The 25,807-nt window shown below is 42.0% G+C and overlaps 1 protein-coding gene across 1 annotated transcript in view; it reads left to right on the top strand.

The window, feature by feature from the left end:
• Nucleotides 1-244: 244 nt before the first annotated feature.
• gtpbp3 (GTP binding protein 3, mitochondrial) overlaps nucleotides 245-25,807 on the top strand; it is a 33,419-nt gene continuing 7,856 nt past the window's right edge. Inside the window, exons 1-8 of the mRNA XM_080769408.1 lie at nucleotides 245-532; nucleotides 991-1,259; nucleotides 3,433-3,519; nucleotides 5,820-5,902; nucleotides 7,086-7,205; nucleotides 17,297-17,369; nucleotides 21,451-21,594; nucleotides 24,178-24,343. Coding sequence (XP_080625534.1) covers nucleotides 471-532; nucleotides 991-1,259; nucleotides 3,433-3,519; nucleotides 5,820-5,902; nucleotides 7,086-7,205; nucleotides 17,297-17,369; nucleotides 21,451-21,594; nucleotides 24,178-24,343 — 1,004 coding nt within the window. The 5' untranslated portion in view covers nucleotides 245-470. The remainder of the gene's footprint in view (nucleotides 533-990; nucleotides 1,260-3,432; nucleotides 3,520-5,819; nucleotides 5,903-7,085; nucleotides 7,206-17,296; nucleotides 17,370-21,450; nucleotides 21,595-24,177; nucleotides 24,344-25,807) is intronic.

The following is a 25,807-nucleotide window of genomic DNA, read 5'->3' as shown; positions in this document are numbered from 1 at the left end:
ACACACACACACACACACACACACACACACACACACACACACACACACACACACACACACACACAAAGAAACGGTACCAACTTGCATCAAGTAATAGCTACACGGACCAATTTTACCAGCGCACAATGGGAGGGTCCTAAAATGATGATCGACTTGCATTGGACAAATTAGACCAATGAAAACCAGCTGGCGGAAGAATTGTAAACTTGAGGTTGTACATGTTGTAAACATACGGCGTCGGGAACAGAACGGTTACCAAATGACCCGTTTGTTGTGAATATAACGTTTGAGACTGTATCAGTCTGTCAATAATTATAATTGTTTTAACGGTAGTCTGTCGCTCTAAGGTCATTGCCCGTCGTGAAATGTGAAACTCGTGCGATAACCATAAAATGACGTTGTCAAAGACAGCACGTTCTGTGTTCAGTCTTTTAAATCTCTTTAGAGCTTTGTGAACATTTACGTTAACTATGCTGTTGCTATATATGTCCACTAGAATATGGAGATGTGGCATTTACACACCTAAGACAAGGTTTGTGTCAACATTTGTTATTGAACTGTATTGATATATTAGTGTAGCCATGTTCTTATTGTGTACTAGGCTACTCATGTAGTTGACTAGCCCCTCTCGGAACCCTCCGTAAAGCTTTTATGAAATTTGGATGTCGCTTTGGTCAAAAAAATGTCAGAAACTTCAGTAGCATTGGGTTCTGCTTGTAGGGCTAGTAGTTGACATGAAGCATAAAGAGGCACTTTTAGGATTGATAACTGATAACCAGGTCCATTATTGTTTTCTGATAGGAATAGTTATGTAGCCTTATTAGCCTACCTTCACTTAATATATAATATACTGTAATATGTACATTACATTATTATTCTTTGTGTTTATCATTTGTTCTTGTATTTTGACAAGATTAGATATTGTGCTATATATTTACTACATAAGTATAATACTCTTAGAAGAACAGCATATGTTTCCCATTTCCACAGACTAGTTCCAGTTAGGAGATGCTTGGGCACCTGCAGTGGTATCCTGGGTGCTATGAGTGACGCTGAGACCATCTTCGCCTTATCGTCTGGCCAAGGCCGGTGTGGTGTGGCTGTGATTCGTGTCAGCGGCCCTGCATCTTCTGCGGCCCTGAGGAGTATGGCTGGAATCTCAAAAAACCTGCCCACTCCCCGCACCGCCCTCCTGCGAAGCGTCACGCACCCCTACACCAAAGAGGTGTTAGACCGTGGGCTCATTTTCTGGTTCCCAGGTGGGATATACTTTGTCATTTGTTTACATTTACTAACTAGAAATGCACTCTCTCTCCCAAGATGCCAACTCGCGCCGTGCATACGTATGGCCTACTTGTGCGCAAGCAGAGCGTGCAAGTACTGCTACTAACTAAGCCGTGCATACGTATGGCCTACTTGTGCGCAAGCAGAGCGTGCAAGTACTGCTACTAACTAATGTCCATTACAACTGCTGTTCTAAATCCTTCAGACCCGCTGTTGACCTTATAACAACCTTGAAACGTACCGTAGTTACGTCACCATCGACAGCCAATAAGGGACAACCATTCTTACCCATACATACATACATACATACTGTACATACATACCCAGCCAATCACTAAACGTACATTAGTTACATCATCAAGAATGGTGATCCCTTATTGGCCGGTGGACAACACCGACATACCCAGCCTATCGCAGTACTTGCTCTTTAGTGCTTGTGCAAGTAAAAATCACACCCGTGTGAAATGAGGGGCGCTCTTGTTACCATAAATCAATTTATGTTAGATGATATTTGACATTGCTACATAAGGTGGTCCCTTATTGGCCAAGCACTCCCACTAACATGTGATTTGCTCGTTTACACATGACGTACATTTTCCCTTCAATGTCAATGGCGTTTAATGTTTTGATTTAATTCTCATATTTTTTAATTTCATATTATATTATTATTTAGCGGAATTCTGACGTCATTTCTCCGTTTATTGTCTATGGCAAATCTTGAGACGTGTGGGGGAAAAAGCTGTTTATAGAAGGGGCTAGCGCCCCCTATAAATCACACTTGAGTGAAGTGAGGGGCGCTATTATCGTCAAACATCATCATATATCACATTCCGTGCTCAGCCAAATCAAATCATCTCAAATTTGGTACACACAAACACACAAAGCTGGGCATAGGAGGTCAAAAATATATGTGTAAGTGAGTCACAAATCCATCATGAGAGATGGGATTTTGTGTCAGAATTGGGGATGCATTCCTTTACTGTCAGAATGAGGTTTGATCAAGATATGATGCAATTTAACCCATTTAGACCTGAGTTAAAAACATTCACTTTGAAAGAATATATATTCATATATTCACTTCAGGAGAGACTACCCAAATAAAACAAACTGGAGCACTAGACTGGTCTGCACGTTCTGTCGAGGGCCTAACCACCGCAAAACTCCTACATCACCTGTCTGATTCCAACGGGCCGCGGTCCTGCTCCTGCAGGAGACACACTGCCTCGACGACTTCCAACAACATCAGCAGCGTGGAAGCAGGAGTGGGAGTCATCCGGGCCCTCCCGCATCCATCGCATCTGGGACCCAGGAGATGGTGCTATAGGAGGAGACGACCTACCACGCCGGCAATGGACCACACTGAACCGCCTACGAACTGGTGTTGGTCGCTTCCAGGCATCACTGCAGAAGTGAAGCGGGGCTTGGCGGACAGTGCAGTATGCGAGTGCCTGAGTGACCCTGAGAAGACATATAATCATGTAATAATATACAGAGCACCCTCGGAAGCCAGCGTCTTCGACCTGGAACCAGAGATGTGGGCGTGGCTTCACCGAGTTGGACCTCTGACGTTACACGAAAGAAGCCTGACTATTGTTGTACTTATATCACAAGGCCTACACAGTTGTACAGTATTTTTGTTGTACTTATATCACAAGGCCCACACAGTTTTACAATATTTTTGTTGTACTTGTATCACCAGGCCCATACAGTTTTACAATATCTTTGTTGTACTTTTACGACCAGGCCCACACAGTTTTACAGGGTATTTTGTTGTACTTGTATCACCAGGCCCACACAGTTTTACAGGGTATTTTGTTGTACTTGTATCACCAGGCCCACACAGTTTTACAGGGTATTTTGTTGTACTTGTATCACCAGGCCCACACAGTTTTACAGGGTATTTTGTTGTACTTGTATCACCAGGCCCACACAGTTTTACAGGGTATTTTGTTGTACTTGTATCACCAGGCCCACACAGTTTTACAGGGTATTTTGTTGTACTTGTATCACCAGGCCCACACAGTTTTACAGGATATTTTGTTGTACTTGTATCACCAGGCCCACACAGTTTTACAGGGTATTTTGTTGTACTTGTATCACCAGGCCCACACAGTTTTACAGGATATTTTGTTGTACTTGTATCACCAGGCCCACACAGTTTTACCGGGGAAGACAGTGCAGAGTTCCATATTCACGGTGGCCCTGCTGTTGTCACCTCCATCTTACAGGCATTAGGTAAGAACCAGATAAGATCTGTTACAGCTTGATTTAATAAAGTACAACGCATACTGTAATAGGATATGACATAACTAACTGTGAAATGTGATACAATCTGTATCACATTTCACTGTTACTGAGTTATGTGAAACATTGTGCATTATCTTAATATCTTCCAACTGGTGTAAATGGCGCTCAGTGGAGCGCAATTATCCATGCTATTATTCAACCGACCCAGTTGTTATTTATTTTCATGCACAGTACCCACATTGTATGAAAGAATTACCAAATGATACTGTGCCCATGGGTGTGCTGGTCTTAAAATTAGGTGTGGTCTGGCCTAATGCTATCTTACACAGAGAATGGTTGAAATATGATTGCACATTAAGCCAGGCCAGATTGTACCAGTGCAACCGTACCGGTAGTCGCAACTTGCAACTCCTTTAACTAAAATTGCACTATTAATAAAGTGGGGTTGCCAAAAAATGTCCCCCATAAAATGGGGGCCTGTTATAAAAAAAGTTTTCAAGTGAGCATTAGATCATAGATTGTAATTTGTTCTATACAGTATATGGGTTAGCAATGCATGCACACAGCTTGCAATCAAAAAGCCATACGAATTCAAAATAACAATAGAAACTGCAGATACCCCGGCGTCTAAATAGCACACATGATGATGAACACTGTGCCATAAATGCTCATTATTAATTATGCGAGTACATGTTTGATATCACACCATTTTATTATACAGTACTTGAGTATACACTGGACGCGTTTTTCGGAAAACCGATGGAGAAACGCCGCTAAAAATCTTAAAAATGTGCCCGGTGTGTGGAGACCTTTACAGTATGCCTAAACTATACTTGGTTATGCACCTAAAACAGAGACACTACAAGCATGTTGCAACATAAACACATTTTTGCTGAGAGGAGGATTCAGTTTCCATAAATCCTTTGGAACCCTTACCCTATATGACATACATTATGATTTGTATGATATCAAACAGGGTACATCACTATACTACTCTATTCTTTTTTTTTTCCTCCTTCATACAAAGCCAACCCCAAAAGCATCAGGAATATTTGTTTGCCTCTGCATTCTTACACAATCAGATTGTAGTTTGTTGTCTTATAGACCAGTCTCTATAGACTTGATATACATGAAGCTTCTACATCTACAGTACAGCTACAGTACAGTATGTACATTTTATGGTGCTATAAATGGTCTGCATTGATATTGGGCATTTTGTGCTTTGCAATTTAGGTGTTACATTCACTCATTCCCTTACACATTCATTCACATACTGTACCAAGTTCTACCAACAGTAGAGACATGCAAGAGCAAATGCTGCCTATACTGTGTATACGCTGGCAATTAAGTGTTATTAAGTTGTCACAGTAGCACACTCTCATTCGGTATGGTTCCTGTTTAGAAGAGAATGCATTACACACACTCTGCAGATAGAGGGCAGTATTGTATAAATCAAGGATTGTTCACACTTATCATTGGCATGGTCTGCAATATTCACAGTGATGAAAAGTTGTAAGAGTTACATAACAGTACTAGTACTAGCCTATATTACCGTATTCATGGGCAACTCGAGCATTAGCTGTAATTAAAGGTACATGACAGTTATAGATAACAGTCGCTTGTATAATATATATTGATCAAATAATAACAATAGCAGCAGCACTTCACTTCATTTTATACTTTAACTCCCAGGGGTACCTGGTAGCATCTACGTGCAGGAAAACCCCATGTGCTGAATGCTATTGTTTTTAGTATCCTCCTCTCCTAATTAACTTTGAAGAATGTCAGAAAACATAACCTCTTTAACCCGCCCATCAGTGGCTGTTTTCGTCATTCAAAGTGAACTCTGGGTGACCCTTTGACCCTGCATTTGACCCTGCCAAAGTTTGTTTATGTGTGGATGTGTGTTCTAGGGATATCAAGTATTTTCTTACTTTCTTAGCGATTATACTTTCGATTACTTTTTCGACTAATCGAATAATCAAGAAACAAATGTTTTATACTTAAAAAGTTTATTTATCAACGACTTGATTAGCCACTTAAGCATTATTTTACACTTAGTCACACAACTGTGACATGCAAACATAGTGACGCACGACACATAGCTAATCTACAATCTCACTTGTGAGCTTGTAGATCTGCTATTTTCATTATATATTTAAAACTTTTTTTCCACTAATGACATTCCCAAAATAGGGATTGATTATTAATCGATTATTTAATGAAATGAGTTTGATGTGGAGGTTTATAGGGTTTTCATGTTTGTACGGTGTGTGTGTGTGTCTCAGGAAGCCTGCCCAGCATGAGGCCGGCTGAGGCAGGAGAGTTCACGCGGAGGGCCTTCCATGCAGGGAAACTGGGTCTAACAGAGGTAAGACACAACAGAAACACGTGCAAACAGTCACGTGCGCACGCACGCGGGGGACATTGTTTGGACTTGGCGTTGTGGGTTCACAATGTGCAGTGCACACATTGATTGCAACACTTTGCGTTTGAGGAAGCGCTTTCTTCATTTATCCTAGGGGAAGTACAAGAAAAAGTCGCTGCTATGTGTGTCAGACGAGTAGTGATGGAAAGAAACGAAGCGTATGCTTAGTTTACAGTAGTTGCACGCCATGCGCAGCAAAAATATATTATTTACGAGCTCACAACGTGTCATGCTGCAACACGTTAGCTTGTAGTAGATCTTCGGTGCCGTTTTAGCAGCAGGTGTACATATAACGTATAAGAATGTGTCTCCACTCCGTGTGCACTGTGCATTTTGGAGAATGCATCTGAAAAAAGAAAGAAAGGGAGAGCCATCTTCATGCAGCTGATAAAAAGAGCCTACCTCTTTTAACGTAATGTGGTGTGAATGCATAGTATCAGAGAATGGGCATGTGCACTAAGTTGATATGTCAAGATATCACAGATGTTTGTTAGACAAGAGACATAGGCTACAGTGATTCTGAAAGCCATGCACTGTGTTTACTTTGGACACCTCTTGTTTCATGTTTTGGTGAGCAGGGAGATGTTGTTTCCCCTGTGTCTCCTGTCATCATTATATCACATTAATGATCCTGTAGATTGCATGCTTTCACTTCATGCACGAGAACTTTGGGTTTCTCGCTAGAAAATCATTCTGGGCATCTTCAGCTCTCTGCCACTTAGATAGGACTGTGCCTCACGCTGGTCGCAAACCTGGTTCTTAAAAAGGATGCCACCTGACATTCTGATTCGTTTTATTAATTCAGGCCTTTAGCGGGTGCAGACACAGTGTCCACAAACACAACCCCCACCGTGCAAGTTAAGCCAAGCTACAAAGTTCCGCCGTTAAAATAGGGCCCTCAGAGTTAAATAAACACATAGAATTTACAGAACTAGACATCCAGACAGTTCATACAGTAGTAATAGAAGTCCAGATAGTTCAATAGTCTACGCAGCCCTCACACCTATGTCACACCACCGATATATCTGACTCATAGTCTTGATTTCTGATCCCAGTAAATGACCAGGATTTCAAGTGTGAACGGGGCTACAGTGAAATTTGTGAAATTATGCTCCTTTTTCCTTAGGTTGAAGGTCTGGGAGATCTAATCCATGCTGAGACTGAGGCCCAGAGGAGGCAGGCTCTCAGGCAGATGTCTGGAGAGCTGGGACAAATCTACCAGGACTGGAGCTACAGGCTGAAACGGGTAGGTAGCAATAATGTACAACGCTTGATAGTGTGGCAAACTACATTTATGTCATCTTTTTCATGGCAGAAATAGTAGATAGGCACTTTTTCAATAGAAAATGTGTAATTATTGCTTAGCGGCATGTCAAGAGGGTTGTGTGATTGAGTGATTGAAATGTTTATTTCACAGTATGTAGAATGGGTACATTTCAAACGAAAGCACAAGTCAATACAAAACTGTTACTTTGGACGACACCATGATGCATTACAGTTGTTTACAATGCGTATTTCTATTCTACGTCCGAGCATAGACATGGTAATGCCCCACCTGCCTCTGATTGGCCTACCGACACTGCCCGTCTTTTCTGTCCTCCGAGATGCAAGGGTACTCCGTGGTGGGAAATAGTACAAGGGAATGGCAACACGCGTAACTTGTAACTTTAATTTTTGTAGAAGAGGCCAGCCGGGGCGCCTGATGGAGGGGAAAGGAACTGGTTGGAATAACGTGTTCCTTCCACGCGCTACGTCCAACCAGGGAAACTCCCCCCTGTCAGCTGTAAAGGAGCAACTTGGACAATCAGGCATGAAGGAAGCATGAGTTCAAGTCCGTTGCTCTCCCTATGTCCCCCATATATGGGGACTAGGTTGGCGGAGGGTGTGTAGAGCCCAGGATCACATTAGATAATTGACACGGGTAAAAAATGGGTTACAAAATCGTGGGATAAAAATTTAAAGGCAAAAAACGAAGAGGCAAACTAATATTGTTTGTGCCATTTGCTTTGATTGAATAAAGTGTTAGTGTTGATTATCGTGTATTAATCTAATTATAGTAAACTAATACTGTTATACAAAAAAGATCAAGGGAAAAGAGACCTTTTTACAGTACAATAATGTTTCAAGTTTACACATGTATACAAATAAACAGGCCAACGGCTTAAACAATATTAGTTTGCCTCTTCTACAAAAATAAAAGTTACTGTCGCGCGTGCCAAGCTGTCATTCTCTATAGCTGAATATAGGAGTCGTACTTGTATTATTTATTTATTTCTCACCACAGAGTAACCTCGCAGACTATCCAGCATGTATCTTCCACCTCGGAGGAAACTCTGGTAAGGCTGGCAGTGTCTGTAGTCCAATCAGATGCAGGCGGGGCGTTACCATGTCTATGCTCGGACGTAGAAAAGATATACGCATTTACAACAGGGTCCACCATTTGCAATTCATCAGAACATTTAGAGACGTACAAATATACACAAATATACACAAATATACACAAATATACACTACAAATATACACAAACAGGAAATCATCATATAAAGGAATTAAAAAGGGAAAAACATACAGTGAGGGGAAGTTTCAAATTACAGCCATCTGTAGGTGCCCGTGTCCCCTTTCAGAGTGGTTTTGAAGGAGTCAAGGGATTCACATGTCTTAATGCCTGTTGGTAGGGCGTTCCACATTTTGGTGGCATAGGAGCGAAATTAATGTAGTCCGAATCTGGTTTGCACGTTGCACGTGGTTTGTTGAACTCCCTCTGGTGTTGTGTGTGGACTTCGTTGACATTAAGGAAGTATACAGGTACTGTACATGGGTATCTTCGTGTTCGTGTTGTAGAGAATCTTGTGGACCACCAGACCCATAAGCCATTCCAGCCTGTCAAAATGGGCAGGGGTGAGGTGCGTTCGGGGAGTGAGGCCAAGTAGTAGCCTGACCATTTTGTTTTGGGAAGTCTGGGGCCTTGTGATAAAGTTGATGCTGATCTCATGGTGCCGTAATTGCAGACCTGCCCCCAGCAATTGGAGTTCTAATGTGTTGTTGGTAGAGGATGTAGAGCAGTAGCAGAACAAAAGAATAATAGAATGGAATCAAATTGAGGTGAAATTACAGATTCTGGATGAGTATAACAGTTGCCAACTGAAAGTCGTAATAAAATCTATAGCTGTAACTATTGATTATTTTATTTGCGGTTATTCTATCAATTACTTTCTAAATCAACAACAATATACAACAATATAAACAAATCGACACAAAGCATTCCAGTCAAAATATATATTTTGAGCGGTGCCTCCGCTCCATTACACAGCTATGTATGTCCATATGTATGTATGTGTGTCCGAGCACGGAAAGCCGTTTCGGACACGGGAAGGCCCGGGCCCCCTGGTCGGTCTGGATGTTCCGGGGACCCCCCAGGGACCCCCACACGGTAACTCTGTCATTTCTCAAAGATCTTTTCCAAAGATAATTAAAGTACAGTACAGAGCACAGTACACTACAATGCAGTACAGACTACAGAGCACAGTACACTACAGTACAGTAACTATAAAAATACATGTATAGTCGCACCACTCACTTCACACAGGTGTGATTTGTTTAAATAAAAAAATAGTCCACTTTAGTCTTTGTGAGGTGCTGGTACTGGCAGCAAGATTGAAATCATAAAAAAATACTGTACACTCTACATGTCTCCTTTTAAACTATTACCAACATTTCAACAAGCTGCCTTGGCTGGTGAAGACAGCTTTTTGAAACATTGGTAATTAAAATAATTGAAATGGAGCTGCAAATATTACTAGAGTATATTTCTCTATTTGCACCCCTATAATTTAGTCCTGCATGTCTGACTCTGAGAAAGATTAGTTTCCAAGTACAGAATATTGCTCTCAAGACTCGGATGTTTTCACACAATAGATTACAGAGGCTGGAGTTCATCCACAGTGAGTGTACTTTATGTGCAGCCAGCAGTGATACTCTAGAGAAATTAGATTGTTACGGGAAAGTCGCTGGATTGAATTTCCATAAACCACATGAACCTAGTCCCTTAATTCTGCTCAGAGGTGTTCGGTGAATATAGACCATGGTTGTGTGTAATTCTGCATGGTCTTCTTGGCACCACACCTTAGCCGAAGTGCCAGAAGGAGTCCCTTGAGAAACCATGTGCAGATCTCCATCTCTATTTTAGAATGACGTTTCTCAGAAGAAGGTGTTTTGGACTGGCTTTTTTTGCACTTGGCTTTTGCACTGTTGTGAAACGATAACCGTATTGGAAGGCAAAGCATCCTGTTTTTGTACAGCTTCTAGTGCAATTGTGTGTTGGCTCCCGATTCATGTAGTGTCAATTAAGGCACTGATCTGTATCTGTTGCACTGATATGTATACATTTTCCGTCATTATCAGAAACTGAAAAGGGTCAACAAACAACAAAACAGAAGGAGTAACCTAGAATATGCCTGCTAGAAATTAAGTGTTACTTTACTTTACAAATATAGGACATAATTATGTCGTGGCCTGCCTGCGCTCACATTGTGTGACTTGTCCCGGGACTTAATCGGTTTGACAGCTGGTATTGATAATTTCCATTTGTTCTGCCAATTATGTCAGTTGCTTTATTTACTTGCGTACAGGAATGGGTTTTTATGGAGTTCATTGAGTTTTTATGGAACTAATCCTCAATGGTGACAATCTTCCTTGGACAATCATTGCGGAGGATACAGTAAAGTTGAAATCTTACAATAAATGCACCACATCTCTGTACAATCTGTGCAGTAACTCAACTTTGACACGCGTTCTACACCACCACAGGGAGTGCGGTGCCCGGCCTTGGGTTGGGCCGGTCGGATACACAGTTGTCGAGAACCACCACAAAATGCACTGGTCAGGCTCTGCCAGTGGACCGAATGAGCCTAAGACCCTTACCTGTAGAATTCCCAGCCTCTGCCTCAGACAATTGATTGCCATAGCAACCCCACACCTGCCAATTCATTACTTAGCCAGTCCACTTTTCACAGTCAGTTTGCACTCTTCAGACACAGGCAGACAGACAGATACAGAGATTTCCATATGGATAAAACGGGTGCTATAATGACGGGTATTGCGGGTATTACGGGTATTGCATACTATGTTCCCAACTTGCATCGTTCCCAAGTAGGCCGGTGGCCGACGGGCACAAGTCTAGTAGCCTATATTAAAGTTTAATGTTCAGTGTAGTAGTTTTACTGTAACTGCACAACACCATTGTATGATGAATTACACTTACTGTAAGTAGTAATTGATCGTGATAACACATTTTAGAAATATATACATGTATATATAAAAATAACGCTTTTCCGTTTTGATTAATGAAGAATAGAATAACTGCTACGAAAATATGAATAGTTTTCAGCCATCATTTTTGGCAATAGCAGCAGTTGTAGAAATCGTAGTAATAATAAATGATACATTTTATTTAGAACACACTTTACATTTTTGCACATCACAAAGTGTTACAGGGTTTAAACATGAACAAAAAAGGGTTTGCAAAGAAGTACTGCTTAATTCCCAAAAGGTGTGGACTGCAGACTCTAATTGCAGACTCCATTTTTTATGAAAAAATATGAAGGGTTTATTTTGAGCAAGGCAACCATTATGATCAATGTGTATCGACCTAGAAGGTCTTCATCAGGGTCTTTCTGTAGATCAGATCGATTCTCTGCAGTCCACACCTTTAGGGAATAAAGCAGTACTTTGTCAGGTGAAACCTAACTAATGAAAGCTCATGAAATGTAGACGACAAGATCACCTAGTCATACTGACGGCCTAGCCTGATTGGCTGCCACACACGCTGCCTAAGCCAATGGGAGTGTGGTATGCTTGCCTGCCTCCTAAGCTATGCCACACGCACCGTGAAAGGACTGATTTCCGCACCGCAGCGTGCAAGCTGTACGACCGCAGCCTCGAAGCGACAACAGCTGCTAATGTTATGAGCTGGACAGCAGGAAAGACACAACAAAACACAGTCATTGTTTGTTCCTAATTATGTTCCCACTTGTATCACCAATGAGCACCTATCAATAAGTGCCACTTTTTTTCTATTTTTAAATGGTTTTAAAACAATGGCATAAGAAAATCTAGTAGTACTACCACAATGAATAAGTAGAGGTCAATAACCTCACGTGAATAAAATACCGGTGTATATCCTTGCACTACCTTGGCTTACACTCCAAAGTCTTGAAGAAACCTTGTCCAGTTGAGCTGATAATTTGGACCTTCCTCAGGAAGGAGGCTCGTGGCCACGCAAAGACATATCTCTATTTTTGACTTTCTTACTAACGACTCGTAACAAGGTGTTTGGAAAAAAACTCCTTCCGTATTGTATTGTATTGTATTGTACTTTACTGTACTACACTATAGTTCCGCCCTGACTAATAATGACACCCAAACAATGTTTCTGAACAGGTGGCTTTTTACTGTTACAAGTTGTAGCATGCATTGATCAATTGATTCCAGTCAAGAATATTTCTTTATACTATACCAATTGTACTACTTTGAGTCAGGTATTCTGAGTTTGTTTGATCTATAAATTCACGTATCTCTTATTTATAGAGCCTGTCCTGAGTTTTGGCTCTGATCCCGATTTTGGGTCATAGCCCTCCGATGTTTTGACCGATATTTTGCCAAAAAGTGCAACATTTGCTAATGAATTTAATGCTTTTGTCAGTTTTGTGTTTCTTTTTAAACAAAAATGATAAAAATCTCTCTCTCTCTCTTTCACGCTCTCTCTCTCTTTCATGCTCTCTCTCTCTCTCTCGCTCTCTCTCTCTCTCTCTCTATATATATATATATATATATATATATACCGGTAATATATTAGTGGTGGGAAAAAAATGGATGATTCAATAAATCGCGATGCCGTCATGACTCATGGACGATAATTCATCGATGCACAAATGTCAAAAATCGATTATATAACTTTTTTTTATATAAATTAAAAGTGCAACATGTATAGTCTCAAGAACTGACCCCAAGCTTCCTTAATGACACTTCAGTAACTGAAAATTAAATCCCTGAATAAGGAAACAAAGAAAAGCATCTTTTAGACAATTAGACAAAGAGTGCTGACCTCAACCGAAATCCTGCCCATGTATTTCTTGGGGTGCGCACGCTTTTCCGACACACCGAAGATCCGAAGTGGGGGGACATGCGATGCGATGCGAAAAAGCGATGGTCCGACATGCGCTGCTCCCGTGCTTGCGGTTAGCGTTAGGTTAGGATTGAGGTTTCGGATCAATAGTATGTCGGAACTAAAGCCTGCACCCGTATTTCTTTATGTCATTATTAATATACCGTATATGTGTTGTATGCTGGTACAAATTCATTATTCTTTAAAGAAAGCTTAATGTTTCTAAGAGTTTGATGGGGAGGAGCTGTGTGTTTGATTAATCTGACGATTTCCTATATATCGGCCAAACATATATTGGTTGGGGTCCAGCTCTAACTGTATAATTATATTGGGTTTTCTCCCAATTTAGTCTTATACCAATTCCCAATTTTCCTCCCACACACGTGTAGTGCCTGTCCCTGCCAACACGTACAGTTGGTCACGTGCGAGGTTGTAGATGAGCACGTGTCTCCTCCTTTACACATGAAGTCACCTAGCACTTCGTTTCACCTGACACTACGGAGATTCACTGGGAGGGCGTAACACTTCCTACCCTTAAACATTGCCAATTGTGTTTGTTGGAGTGTCCAGCCAAGCCGGATGCACCATGGAGGATTCAGACCTCTACGGTATAGTCTCTGTGGTGTTGGGCAGGAATTTTCCACTGTTTCACCACACCTTTATAAGGAATCTCCTCTTTATGAGAGTGCATTAACTCAATTTGTTCTCAGTCACATCCGACCCACTTTTGTAGAGCATGATGTCTCATACAGTATGCTATCAAGATTTATTCATATTTATTTATTCTTAATCAAATTAACAATGAAAGCAAGAATAGGTCCTGAATCAAGGCTGATATGTATCAAGGGTCCTATCTACAGTTGGGCCAGTCCTTTTCACACATCATGTTGCGGTTGATTAGAGAACAGGGTGATTGACCCTAGGTGACCAATGCCCTGGCCAGCGGCCAATACGGCTGCTCTAACTTTGAAGCACTTTGTGCATAGAGACCAATTGCATGTGAGATCTTGCATTGCCTTGGCAGGAGATCTGAAGCAATGATCACCCAGGTGTTCCCCCATGAGAACCCCCCCCTCAGCTGTTGATTCAGACCTTCCTGAGGAAGACTGATACATGTCATTCCAAAAAGCCCCTTTATTTCTGTCTGAAGCTTCTAAGAACCCAGTGTTTTGGAAAGAAAGCCCCTCTTCTCTGCTATAGGTCAAACTAATCTAAGTGGTGCCCAAACAATGAAGATGTCTTTCTCTATATACAGTACAGTTGGCTTTGCACAGGGTGTGAATGGATTAAGTTATGGGAAACTGAGGCTTCCTGTTTTTGTATGTCTTTAGTATTGTTGTGTTTAGAATTGTGTTTACAATTGAATTCCACAGTGTCAATCAAGATAGTGATCGGTGTGGTGTGTTTCAGTGTTATTTGTCTGCCTCTATTTAAAGGTATCCCTCAAAACATGACACAAGTAATGCATTTGCGTGGACCCGGTGGCACAGTGCCAGTCGGTAGCGCTGCCTGTCGCCTCACAGCTAGACTGTCCTGGGTTCGATTCCTGCTGGGGACGCGTGTCCTCTCCTCTGCGTCATCAGTCTCCATACCCTAGGTGGGGTTGGCGAAAGGGCCTTTCTGTGTGCAGTTTGCACGTTCTCCCCGTGTCCCCTAGGGTTAGGGTTCCCACGGTCATGAAATTCCTGGAAGTACTTTGAAATTAGAAAAAAAAAACATTTTCCAGTCCTGGAAAAGGTTTGGAATTTGTCAAGGATCCTGGAATTTATCAAGGGTCCTCGAATATTAGTAGGCTATGCATTGTTTTTGCTATTGATTTTGTTAATAAAAACCTTTTTCCAAAACATGTATAACATTACACAAAATATGTAACATAAGTCGTTATTCGCCAAACAGGCAGCGTGATTACAGCCTAATGTGTACCAGTATGTGACAAATAACAGATCTACAAGCTCACAACATGCTGCAGCATGATCCTATGCCAATAGGATAGGTGGTGTAGCAAAACATTTGGCACAACATTTGGAATAGAATTTTAACTAGTCATGTAGTCTGTTACAAAATAAATTTGTAAACGCTTCAAAATGATTAGAGATGTCCCGATACACACAACATGAGATCACGACACTGGTATCGTTATTCGGTATCGGCTAACACAGAAATTGAGGTATCGGGATCGGATCAGAAGCGGAAAAAGTGCGGTACATCCCTAAAAATTATACTGACATCTTTAGCTTGCGGCCCTTGGAATTTTGCTGAGTGGCTCCTGAGGCATCTTAAGTTGAGTAGCCCTGCTATATTCTATGCTTTATTGTTGCTACACCGCCTGTCCTTGGGCATTGCACATAAACAGTAATCCTGGTCTCTAAACTGCCTCTCCCTGGCCAGCCAGGGCACCTGATCAAATACTGGAACTGGTTGGAATAACGTGTTCCTTCATGCAGTGAAGGAAGTATGCGGTCAGTCCGTTGCTCTCCCCTGGTTGGCAGAGGGAGTGTAGTGCCTAGGATTACATTAGATTTGTATGACACTGGGTGAAGAAAATGGGGTTACAAAATCGTGGGATAACATTTTAGATTAAAAAAAATTATAATAATAATAATTACTACATTTGCTCTCAGATAACATAAAATGGGGATACAGTGACACATTCGGTATAGCTGTCGCCTCACAACTAGAAGGTCCCGGGTTCGATTCCAAGCAGGGATGCTGTGGGTGCTGGGGCTGTCCTCTCTCCTCCACAGCATCAGTGTCCATACCCTAGGTCGGATTGGCGAAAGGGCCTTTCTTTGTGGAGTTTGCATGTTGCGCCTGATTGAGGGTAAAGGAACTGGTTGGAAGTACCACGTGCTACGTCCTACCAGAGTGATCAGATGTAGCCTGCTCACTCCTCATGCATTGAAGGAAGCATGAGCTCATTTTGGGGCTCTCCCCAGGTTGGCAGAGGGAGAGTAACGTCCAGGATTACAGTTTAGGCGATTAGCACCGGGTGAAAAATGGGTTACAAAATTGTGGGATAAAAAATTGCTCGGATGAAAATATAGTCCAACTTAAAAATCACGCCCGTGTGAACTGAGTGGTGCAACTCTGTGTGGGGGTCCACGGTGGGTCCCCGGAACTTCCAGACCCACAGGAACGTGCCTAGGGTGCCAGCCCGGTTCCGGCAAGCCGCCCACGTCAGAAACGGTCGAGAAATGACAGAGTTACTGTGTGGGGGAATTAGCAGACACCTCTTCCTCTCTCTCTCCCCCCCCTCTCCCTATCCCCCTCTCTGTATCTCTCTCTCTCTCTCTCTCTCTCTCTCTGTAATTAGCAGGCAAGAGTGCAACACTATCTCTCTCTCTGTTTCTAGCACAACAGCGCCACTTTTGCCCCTACTGGTACTCTAAACATAGGGACACGTACGGTACATGGACAGGGACATTGCTGTTCCTTGGATTGGTTGCACAACTCAAAAAAAGTGCATACATCTTTTAAATAAAGAGCAACAATCCTACAGCTGAAGGTAAAAAATTCTTCTCCGTGAAGTTAAGAGAAAATATGAGCATGTGGCTGTTTAAAATATACGTAGATGATGATGAATCTGATGATGATACATACATTTGTTCAGCATAGATGTGTAAATAGCGCTGGGCAATATATATAGTAATATGAGACTTCTTTATATCATCTGGAATTTTGGATATCATATTGTGATTCCTGGTTGTAGTCACCTAAGCACAAATTTATTGTTTTGTTATTATTTTATTTATTGGGAGAAAAAAAGAAGAAACCCAAAATAATGATAATAGCAGATCTACAAGCTCACAAGGCATCACAGCTTTAGATTGCCTATGTTTGCAGTTTTCAAATAAATTTGTATTGTCAAAATATGATATTGTCATAAATATCGATATTGTCACAATATCGACATTGAGGTATTTGGCCGCTAATAGGTTGATATTAGATTTGGGGCCCTATCTTGCGCCACCCTTGCCCTTCATCCGTAAACTTATTTGCCATTTTCTTAATATTTTGAAAAGCATTTTAAAATAGTTCATCTAGCCAATCTACATCGACACGTTGTGCTTGTAGATCTGCTATTTCTGCTTTTTTAAGTATGAACATTTTTCATCATGGACACGATTATCACGAAATAATTATAGTGTGTGTGTGTGTGTGTATGTTCTCACAGTGCCTGGCTCATGTGGAGGCCTTCATAGACTTCAGTGAGGATGAGCTCATAGAGGATGGGGTCTTAAATCAAGGTAAGTGTGCACTTTGCCCACTTTTGTACACAACGGGGGGCAACAATAACAAGACAAGACATTTCTGGGGTTTGTGTGCGTTTGTGTGTGTGTGTGTGTGTGTGTGTGTGTGTGCACGTGCGGTTGTGGGTGGGTGTGTGGGCGTGGGGGGGGGGATGTTCGATGTTCTCTCACATGCGAGGGGAATCCGGCTGGCTTTCCTGTTTGGAATCTTTACCAGACGATGAGTTAGTACGGCACACTGTAAGGAGAAGCGATGGACATCAAACTGCATAAAGAGCTGCTTCCTTTAGGAAGTGTAAGGAGAAGACCATGGGGACACTGGAGCCATTCATCTTACCTTCAAAGACAACACTGATGTCAGCAGCATCCACTTAATTGCCTCAACCTACACACAATGTGCAGAGTGTGTGTTTATACAGTATACGGTATATACATATATACCGTGTGTGCGTGCATGCATGCGTGTATATAGACCGGCCGACTTTAAACTCAGCATGGGTATTGCCAAGGAATGCGCAAAGTGAGAATATATATATTCTAGTAAAACCTAGAAAAATCACTATGGCGGGGCGACCTTGTCATCGTTCTCATGAGGAACGATGAGGTTTTTATGGTTAAACCAAAGGGCGCTCCTGGAAGTGCAGGTCTTCACCAGACTGTGAAGACCTACCCAGGACTGTGTCAGTCCTGGCTATACATCCTTGAAGCCAACAAACAGTATGTTTCATTGTCAAATGACTTACAAGACATTTGTACATAATTTGACAAACCCTTCAGTTCAGTTCAGTTCAGTTTTATTTTCGGAATGGTAGACATACAGTTCTTTTGAGTGTCGGTTGCTTATGTCCTGTCCGATATCCGAAAAAGGGCTAGGGAGAAGCCATAGGCTTGACCCTAGGCAGGAAGCAAACCATAGTCGCAGAGACCTCAGTGCCTGCAATCCCCCAAGAACACACAAGGCAGAGCCTCCTGTTGTCTCTGGCATGAGAGAAAGGACAATGGGCGAGTCCGCAGGGGGTGCCCTGGGCGCGGCGGTTGCTGGGGTGTGGTCTGCGCTGGTTGGCTGCACCTGGCCAGCAGGGCTCTGCTCCATGAATGTGGTGCCCTGTTGGCCGGTTGTAGCTGATTCTATAGCTGGTGCTGGTTGCGCCTCACTGATGGCTGCGCCTGGGGCGCCCCTCCGTGGATTCATCTATACTGTAGCTGGAAGCCTGGATGAGAGGGAGGGGCAGTGATTTGACCAATCACTGCTCGAACGCCAACTGGAGTGTTGAGGTTTAAAACACTCTAAGAAAGTTGCTGGAGACCACCTGATAACCTCCAGGCCAATACTTTATCAACTAGAAATGCACTCTGTCGAGCTGCCAACTTGTGAGCGTGTAACCTACTGCTGACTCGTGTCAACTTAAAAGACGAAAGCTGGCCTGGGCCATGGCTTAATGGTCCAGGCACCTTGGCTGGTAATCCAGTCTGGCAGTGTGCCGCGGGTTCTACTCCCGATCCGACAGCCTTTACTGCATGTCTTCCCCCCCATCTCTCTCCCCATTTCCTGTCAGCCTACTGTCTGTCCCTCCATAAAAAATATAAAATAAAGGTGAAAGCCACAAAAAAAAAAACATTTAAAAAGACGAAAGCTATAAACAAACATTTAAAATAACACCAATAGAAAATAAAATTCCTTTCCTACAAAAATACTTTAGAGAATTAATAGGTTCTTGCACCTAATTAACTTTGGTCTGTCTGGTAACAGGTGTCAAGTCTTGTTAGTGAGTCTCTGTACGTCTCTGTCCCCTGTCAGGCCAAATAAAGGCAGAAAAGCCAAAAAGCTAATCTTAAAAAAATAATACACAATCCCTGATTGGCCGAGCAACGCCACCGGCATACGTGGCCGAAACCAGTAGCCTGGCTAAATAAGCCAGACTCAAATCACACTGTTGTGTGGTATTTGAGTCTGGAGATGCTGTGTATGGATCTTGTTTCCCGGGGGGGCGGGTTCAAACATTTTCTCTTTGACGCAATTGGTCAGAGCTACGGTCAGTCAAAGGTCTCAAGCATTGAACGTCACTGTACCAAAGCCCGCCCATATTGCATACCGTGTCACGATTGGCCACACCAGTAATCTGGTGTATAGGAAATGGGCGTACAATTGTGCCTCTCCAGAACGTAATGCACCGGCAGGCAATTCGGTCTGGTTTATTAGCCAGGCTACGAAACCAGTACTTGCGCTCTCTCCGCAAGTAATTAGAAATGTATTTATAATCGCATCTTTATATTTTCAAACTAAGTGCAACAAATGTATGGCACCCACCATTTTTGACTGGTGCTAGCCCCTCCTATATTCAGCTATTAGTGTAGATTTTCGTCTTGCACAATTGACAATGAATGGAGAATTTACATCATATGTGAACGAGCAAATCGGCTATTTTCGTCCTACACAATTTTACATTCCCTCTGACAATGAATGGAGAATTTTTGTCATATGTGTCTATGATGATGTACGATGATAAGAGCGCCCCTCACTTCACACGGTGTGATTTTTAATTTTTAATTTAAATATCTTTTTACATCCCCACAAATGTGTGTTTGTCAGGGTGTAGGGCAGGGATTTCCCCTCAACGCCCACGTCAGACAGCCGTCTGACGTTAGCAAGGAGCGTGATCTTGTTAACACAATAAAGCCCGGGAACAGATGTTTGTTTTGGATGCATATAGATGCATCTTCCCGTTGGCGCTGGCATGAGCCGACACATATTTATAGACTAATAACCATAACAGGAGCCTTACCATGAATACATTTTGCACTGTTATCAGTCACCTGCACAGTTAACATAAACATACACGTTCAAATCCTTAATGTAAATTTAACTCTGATTGTCCACTGACTGTTATATGGTTGAATTAACATTGAATAATTTACTGTGTATGAAGCGATAATAAACTAGTAAATTAGTGTTCTTTTCACCCTAGACCTACAGTAAAAGATAAATTCATATTTATACGGGAATTTATACAGGAAACCAGGAAAGTAAAGTTTAGCTACTTAAACCCTATAGAGCGTTGCAGTCCCGCCCCCTTGAGAGACTCGAAAAAGTAATCCCTGTTCATTTTCCTCATAGACTTTTCAGAAAGTATTTATTTAAAGACGTCTACACCGCGGACAAAGCCAACTCTTGTCGTGACAAATCATGACAACAAACTACATTTTTCGGGCCAAACTAAGAATTCGAAAGTAGAAAAAAACACTTTTTTTGTTGTTTTTCTTCTTTGTAATTATTTGTTTGGTCCAAAATATTGTGTGTGTGTTGTCATGATTTGTCACGACAAGAGTTGGCTTCGTGACAAAAAGGTCAAAAGGTCTTTTAAAAAATACGTTTTGAAGTTTGGGAAAAATGCATTGGGATTCATTTCCTGGGCCTGGCGTCGTCATGAAAGGGGGCAGGACTGTGACGCTCTATTGTATACGTAGTTGACCGGGGTCATTTTTGCGAATACCAACGAAGTCGCCCTTTTACCAACTCACTCCGGGCGTATAGCCGGCGGAACTGTTCAGCCTGTTATTCGTAAAGTAACCTAAGTAAATTATCCTTAAACGGTTAAACCTAACCTTATTCCTAACCTTAACCTCAATAAAACAGTGCCAAAACCTAACCCTATTCCTAAACTTAACCCCAGTAAAACTATGCCTAACCCTAAACTTATTTCTATGAGCGGTCTGTGTGAAGCTGGCGGAATAAAACGAGGGCGAGATGGATTATGGGTGACAGTACCTGTTACCCTTTTTGCCCGGCCAGAATAGGGTTCCTGGGGTTCAATTACATTAAACATGAGGCAGTTGTGGCCTAAAGTTTATAGGAGCATTTGTTTGTTTGTTAGTTTCCCTGGACCGGCAAAAAATATATATCTGGGTAGGGAAGTGAATAAGCAACCCTCCATCAAGTGCCCTTGAGCAAGGCACTGAACCTCCAAAGGAGCTGCTCCAACTGTATGTGGTTGTAACTGGGACCCAAGTTTTAATGTGTATGTCGGTGTGATTGTGAAAAAACGACTTGGTATTGTCCTCTGTTCCTCCGTCCATATAGTGGACAGCTCACTCAGAGATCTGCAGGCAGAGATAGAGAGACACCTGAAGGATGAGAGGAGGGGCGAGAGGCTCCGCAGCGGAGTACATGTGGTCATCGCTGGAGCCACCAACGCTGGGAAGAGCAGCCTCCTCAACACACTCTGTGAGCACCTACTGTACACACACATCAGACACACGCACGCACCTACTGTACACACAGACTGCAAACCATTAGTGTTACCTTAACGCTGAGAGTGTAACAGGCTTTAACACTCGGTATTATAGTTTATTTATTTATTTTTTATCTCACGACTTGATTCTTAGGACATTTTTCATTGCATGCGCACAGACCCTTTGTTCTTTCTTTACATTTGTCTCTTTTGACAAACCTACAGATTCATTTAGGTTCCAGAGCTTTAATTTAAGCATGGGATTGGGATATTTTTATTAATTTCCACAAATGTAGCACTTATAATGTGGGAGATTCTCGCACACATTTTCAGCAATATTATTAATAATAATCATCAGCCAACGTGAATACGGGGGGAGGAGTGGCTGGAAGTGCTCAGACAGACCTCTTGTTTTCCAAGCGCTCTGTCCTTCTCTCCAGAGTGGTCTGTCTCTCTCTACAAGGCCAGAGGATCAAAGGACGACACACATCCACATACCATTTAAAGGCAGGTGCTGAACTTCAAACGACAAACAGAAGAAAAAGTTTGCACACTGTAGCTCCCTTATGAAACATTTATTGTGGTTACCACCTGAGTGGGCTGAGCAAGCACAAGTCCCCCCCACCCTCCCTCAGTCTCCGCGCACAATGAAAATAACACATGTATACTATAGTAAAGCTTTCCTTGCGCTGCGATCTTTATTGTCCATTAAAGTTGCATAAAATGGAAAGAATAAGTATAACCGCTGCTCCTTCACATGGAAAGGAGACAGTTATGGTGGTCTACTACAAATATATATTTATTTATTTATTTAGGGTAGCCAATACATTTTTCTGTTGTATAATCCTACTGACACACCTACCAGTGAAGAGCCCCCACCAAGAGGACGTCAAGCCTCCGTCCTACTCCTCCCACCCAACTCTCAATTATAAGACAAACGCACTTAGAATGGGAAATAGTAGGGCAAAATGGAATCGGTATGTTGTTTACATATATTTGAACTTTGTAATGTTTGTCTGCAACGCTCTTGAAAACAAATGTATTGCTTTGTGGGTTTGAGCTGACAGGTCCTTTTTATGTCAATCAATCAGGTCACTTTAATTCAAGTGGCAGATGCCAATTATTATAATTATATTATATATTTTAGGAGCATGTCATGTGGTCTACTTGCACAGCCTATGTGATCTACTGGTAGATCGCGATCTACGTTTGTGCACCCCTGGTGTAGACGCTCGACAAAGCTGGTTGCACCACGGTGGATTCGAACCCACATCCTCCGCGGTGGAGGGCAGGCCATTTACCTCTGTGCCACTCGAGTGCAGTACGAATGCTTTCTGAGCGTCTCCCTAGGGCGGTCCTCTGGGCACCTTCCACTGTGAGGAGGCTTTCTGAGCGTCTCCCTAGGGCGGTCCTCTGGGCACCTTCCACTGTGAGGAGGCGTCGGTGGGGCGGTCCTCTGGGCACCTTCCACTGTGAGGAGGCGTCGGTGGGGCGGTCCTCTGGGCACCTTCCACTGTGAGGAGGCGTCGGGGTAAACCAAGAACCAGATGTGATTATATATCCACGTCTTGGGATCCCCCATCAAGTGGCTAATGTTGCCCGGGAAAGGGAAGTCTGGAACTGTTGCCTCTGCAATCCAGCTCCGGATAAGCGAATGAAGATGGATGGATGGACTTTCCAAGGAATAGTATAGGAAATACAGTAGGAGACAATGTACTGTAGGAACAGAAATGCACTGTAAGCACACTGGCGATCATTAATCATGAAAAAAAAAAGGTTTTACAATCATCATATTCATATATCCATATAGCACACCCAACTGCTTACACTCTTTCCCCACGTGTTTGAAGAAATGTAAATGCCACCCATATCCTTGATACCTAAAAAATTACAAATGGGGTCTACCAACTTATGCATTTGTGTATACACATTTCATGTTTACCTAATGAAACTTGTATACATGTTTACAAATGTGCCTCTACATGTTTGAGATATTACATCCTGAGGTCATTTGGCATGCATTTAAACTAAATGAAGTGGTGAGTTGGCGGGAGCACCTCACAGCTTCCTATCAGAATAATGGGCATATTTATCAGACTTCAGATAAAATCCTGTTATTGTTTCCTATTTCACTTACTCTTTCCCATGGCCCAGGCTCCCACTTGGTCAGCACTGACAAGTATTAATGCATTGCCTGTGTAGTCTGGTGTACAGTAGCCAGATTGCGTAGTTCCTGATAATAGCTGAAGCAGAAAGGTCAGTTGAGCATAACCTGTATTGTATTCCGAGTTTTAAGAACATTAGTAGCCTTACATGGATGGTTTTAAAAGGTGTCTATAAAGGTTTATTTTGTATATTCTAGAAGAAAGTGGGTTTCATTAGTTTGACCTGTGAGAAACATTTAGCTGTGTTCTATTTTTAAGTGAAGTTGTTTTCATTTACTGATTGATATGGCAAGAGTGTACATTTCTACTACTACTATTTCTTCAGATTTAACTTTTACAGGCCATTGTATAGATGTTGACCTAATCTATTTGTACTTACTTACTCATTTTATTTTGATTATTTTAATTCAGGCCAGCGGCCAGCAGCAATCGTGTCCCCCATCGCAGGAACCACCCGGGACGTAGTGGAGACGTCACTGGACATTGGAGGATTCCCTGTCGTCCTAAGTGACACCGCTGGTCTCAGGGATAGTGCTGACCTGGTGGAGAGAGAGGGGGTCCGCAGGGCTCGGGAAAGGTAGAACTTAGAAGATATGCCATGTCTGACCATCCTTCTGTCTATGTGAGGAATATAGTACTCAATCACTTTATGTGATTTATTTCATTTCTCAACATTTTATTAATTTGTGTATTGAGGGTTTTTTCATGTTTTTCAAACTATTTGTTAGTTTGTTTTGTTGTTGTTTTTTGTGTACGAGAAACACACAAACAAATTCACTTTGTGTTTTCAATTATATCCACCAGGTCATTGCCCTTGGTTACGAACATTTGAAACTACATAAATGAAGGCTGAAATCTGAAATCTCTGACTTCCTCTAAAAGTCAGATCTTATGAGATTGCAATGTAAAGAATCGATATCCGGCCCCTTAACGGCACGTTTTCTTTTGTTGAATTTTCATGGCAGTACAGAACAAAAAGACAATGTCCTCGAAACAAAGAAAGGAAAGAAATTATTCAATGTTTCTTCCTCATATAGGGTTATATTTTGAAAATCCCTGTGACATAACATCCAATGTTTATATTTACCAAGTCTCGGTTATAAATACCTGCTGAGGATAAACATGTCATGGGACGTCACGCGATGAAGTGCAAAGACTCCGTTACATAATAATATGTAGTAACCTTAAGTGGTACAATATACGCCATACATTTTCACAGATATGTTAAACAAAAATGGACATATCTGACTGACCATTCCTTGACCGCTGTTTCCACTGTTTACACCAGGGAAGAATAACAACATTTTTGAGACTCGAGTCTCACTCCTCCATCATGGTACATAAGCAGGAGAACACTCAAGACAGACAAAAGAACACCCAGTGACACTTTTAACCCATTCTGACCTGAGATCAGATTCATACGAGGTTTCCACTGGACACACACTGGTCTGATTAACCCATTCTGACCTGAGATCAGATTCTAAAAAATGTAAGTCGTTCTTCGATTTTTCAAAAATAGCAGACCTACAAGCTCGTAGCGCGCCACTCGGTGGCGCGCTACGAGCTTGTAGATCTGCTATTTTTCAATGGCTAAAGCATAACATGATGCTAACACCATAATGGGTTCCCGTTCAGAATGGGTTAACTTGACCTTTATACAGACTTATACCCCCCCTGACCAGGGAAAATGCTCCCATCTGATTGGCTGTCAGGTGTATATTAAAACATTCAAATCTGATTCATAAATCACATCAGTAGTTCTCACACTTTCAAGATTTTTAAAAAAATGTTCAAAATAACAGATGTAAAAGCTTGCAGCGCAGCACAAAGTGACGTGCTGTGAGCTTGTATATCTGCTATTTTTGAATAGCCAACGCAAAAATCTAAAATGACACAGATACTTTCCGGTTATAATGGCTTAATATTGGATATAGGGGCACTTCAAACATTGTCCCAGTTAATTTCATCTTAAATAAGGTGTACTTGTCGCATGTGGAATATATGTAAAAAGACTCAACAGAAAATATATTTACTTTAAAAA

Source organism: Protomyctophum bolini (genome assembly GCF_963924005.1).
Source record: "Protomyctophum bolini genome assembly, chromosome: 8".
NCBI classification, from domain to species: Eukaryota; Metazoa; Chordata; class Actinopteri; order Myctophiformes; family Myctophidae; genus Protomyctophum; species Protomyctophum bolini.
This window is presented reverse-complemented; position numbering and strand designations above follow the sequence as displayed.